Raw genomic sequence first — 3,304 nt, forward strand, 5'->3', positions numbered from 1 at the left:
GATGGTCCAGGAGAGGCTCAGGGATTCGGGGGTGGCGTCTGTCACTGCCAGCTCCCCCAGGTGCGGCTTGATGGGAGGCTTGGGGGCTGTGGTGGGCAGGTCTGTTGGGGCTGCGGTCATTTCTTGGTCTTTTTCTGAGTCTGGATCAAGAGACAAAGAGAATGGGTGGACATGCTTTGTGGGTTCCCTCCTAACAGGGGATGGATTTCTCCCAGACACACCAGGGACCCTGCAGCCTGGAAGCCAGTGCTCCAGGATTAAGACATCATTTCCAGGACTTCCCTGGTGGCACAGTGGTTAAGAATCCGCCTGCCAATGCAGGGGACACGGGTTCGAGCCCTGGTCCGGGAAGATCCCACATGCCACGGAGCAACTAAGCCTGTGCGCCACAACTACTGTGCCTGCGCTCTACACCCCGCGAGCCACAACTACTGAGCCTGCGTGCCACAACTACTGAAGCCTGCGTGCCTAGAGCCCATGCTCCTCAACAAGAGAAGCCACCGCAATGAGAAGCCCGCGTACCACAACAAAGAGTAGCCCCCGCTCGCCGCCACTAGAGAAAGCCCTCGCACAGCAACGAAGACCCAACGCAGCCAAATAAATAAATAAATACATTTACTTACTAAAAAAAAAAAAAGACATCATTTCCCTGGTTTGAATGTTCACTTTCTAGCAGACAGAGCACACACTTTTGGAGATGTCAAGATGGTAGGGTGGGACCCCTATGACCTCAACATGTGCAGCATGGAACCTGTAGGAGCTGCTGAGTAAATTCATTTAGTGGGACAGGACTAATGCTTTGTAATAGCACCACACCTAACCGACACGTCACATCAGGAGGTACATGTGCTCAGGTTCGTATTTTCCTTTAATACCTCCTCTGGTTTAGAAGTCTTTTCTGAGCATTTGAGAAACTAATTTAGATTTCACAGTTGAGGGCAAAGAGATGAGACCACATGAGATCATCTTTGTAGATGGATTGCTTTTGGACCTTGTATTAATTCTCTTGCCATCTTACAGCAGGGATGACCCATCACGCCCACAGATTTTTTTGTCTTTTCTGTTCTGCACAGGGTTTTATTCTGCCTTAATAGCTGAATTACAAAATCATCGTGTTTCATAACTCCATTGAGTTTGGGAACCAGGTTTTAAGCATGTAGAGGGTAACAGCTACAAAAGAGCTTAACGAAAGCAACCAACAGCCATGTCAGGGAGTAATTAATGAAGAGAAAATGCCTTGTTAAGTTGCACATATGACTAATATTCACTATTGAAGTAATAGTATCCATGTTAGCAGGATTCCATCTTGATACAGCATACATGGGTATCAGTTTGGGGGTTGGGGAACAAATACAATTGTACCCACTGAAATCAATGATAATTATAAGAATTCACCCCAAGGGTTTTCAAGAACTAATCTTCTTCCTCAGAAGGAGGGAGCCTGTAGTTACGAAACATTGTGTGTGAGACAAGCCACATTCATGCCCACCCTGCCAGACAGGTGTGGTTATTCCTTCTGTGTGGATAAGGATAGGGAGGCACAGAGAGGTTGAGTGACTCCCTCGAGGTCACACAGCTCTAATGGGCTGAGGCTAGGGCCAGCCCCAGGTCTGCCTGAGTCTGTGCTATTTCTCTGGCACACTGCCTCTTCAAGGACTCAAGAAGCCCACGTGTAAAGGGTGAGACAGCTAAGGTGACACCAAAGGCTTGGAGTGCAGACAGGCACAGAACTGCTCCCAGTAGCCTGGGAGGCTCAGTCTCAAAAACAGTGGGAGAAAAACACCTGGATAGTGGCAATAAAAGGGAAACTGAGTCCAGCTCAGGGCAGGGCCAGTGTCCTATTGTACACTCACCAGTTAAACCGACAGTGGAGACAGGGCCCACGCGCTGGCCACTGTGGAAGCCGTACAGGTTCATCTTGTACTTGTGGTCTGGCTCCAGGCCCGAGATGGTGACCCCGTCCTGGTGCCCCGGCACCCTCACCGCCTTGGGCTGCCCGTCCCCGTTCTTGTACTGGACCAGGAAGTGGTCAAACTGGCCCTCGGGGACGTTCCAGAAGAGGCTCAGGGAGTCAGGGGTGGCGTCCGTCACAGTCAGTTCTCCCAGCTGTGGCTTCAAAGGGGGGCTGGCAGGGGGCTCCTCTTTAGGGGCTGGGAAGAGATGCAAACAGAATCGTTCCTGTTGCTGGAAGGAACTGTCGAGGCCCTGCTCTCCTGGATTCAGGCCCGAAGGTGGGCCAGCTATGTGGGCCTAACTTAAGATGCATTTCTGCTTATGAGCATCAAAAGCTCTTTGTGGCCTCCTTATGGTCCATCAAAAGTGCCAGGCAGCTTATTGCCTCAAGGCCTTTGCACTGACTGTTCCCTCTTCCTGAATGTTCTTTCCCCAGATGTCTGCATGGCTCATGTTCACACTTCCTTTCATTCAAATGTCACCATCCCTTTAGGGCCTTCCCTGACCACCCTATTTAAAATCCCAATTCTCCCAATTTCATCCTATCTTTCTTACTTGGACCTGATTCCAACAACAAATTGCAAAATAACAATTATGACACAATCAGGAAACTGTAGCACTATCTGGATATCTGATTTTTAAAGGTACAACCATTGTATCATGGTTATTTCTAAACAGTCTTTTTGAAAAGAGCAGTACACTTAAATATGTAATAATGGGGACTTCCCTGGTGGCGCAGTGGTTGAGAATCCACCTGCCAATGCAGGGGACACAGGTTCGATCCCTGGTCCGGGAAGATTCCACATGCCGCGGAGCAACTAAGCCCCTGTGACACAACTACTGACCCCGTGTGCCACAACTACTGAAGCCCATGCGCCTAGGGTCCCTGCTCTGCAACAAGAGAAGCCACCGCAATGAGAAGCCCGTGCAGCACAACGAAGCCCGCTCGCTGCAACTAGAGAAAGCCCACGTGCAGCAGCAAAGACCCAACGCAGCCAAAAAAAAAAAAAAATGTAATGATGAAGTAAAGAGTGTATGGAATAAGTTTAAAAATATTGCAGCAGTATATCCATACAATGGAATATTATTTGGCTATAAAGGAATGAAGTACTGCTACATGCTACAACATGGATCAACCTCAAAAATGTGCTTGGTGGACTTCCCTGGTGGCGCAGTGGCTGGGAGTCCGCCTGCCGATGCACGGGACACGGGGTCGTGCCCCGGTCCGGGAGGATCCCACGTGCCGCGGAGCGGGGTCCGTGAGCCATGGCCGCTGAGCCTGCGCGTCCGGAGCCTGTGCTCCGCAATGGGAGAGGCCACAGCAGTGAGAGGCCCGTGTACCGCAAAAAAA

General features: G+C 50.3%; 1 protein-coding gene across 1 annotated transcript; it reads right to left on the reverse strand.

Annotated features, from left to right (window-relative positions):
- Positions 1 to 6: 6 nt before the first annotated feature.
- LOC113617186 (tenascin-X-like) lies at positions 7 to 2,250 on the reverse strand (the record flags this gene model as incomplete). The annotated part of the gene is made up of 2 exons (XM_027100451.1): positions 7 to 140; positions 1,854 to 2,250. Coding segments are annotated over 2 exons (531 nt in total), but the record flags the coding sequence as incomplete, so codon positions are not given.
- Between the last annotated feature and the right edge of the window lie 1,054 nt (positions 2,251 to 3,304).

The sequence above is a fragment of the Aethalodelphis obliquidens genome, unplaced genomic scaffold (assembly GCF_003676395.1).
Source record: "Aethalodelphis obliquidens isolate GAN/ISIS:26980383/991018 unplaced genomic scaffold, ASM367639v1 scaffold2492, whole genome shotgun sequence".
In the NCBI taxonomy this organism is placed as follows: domain Eukaryota; kingdom Metazoa; phylum Chordata; class Mammalia; order Artiodactyla; family Delphinidae; genus Aethalodelphis; species Aethalodelphis obliquidens.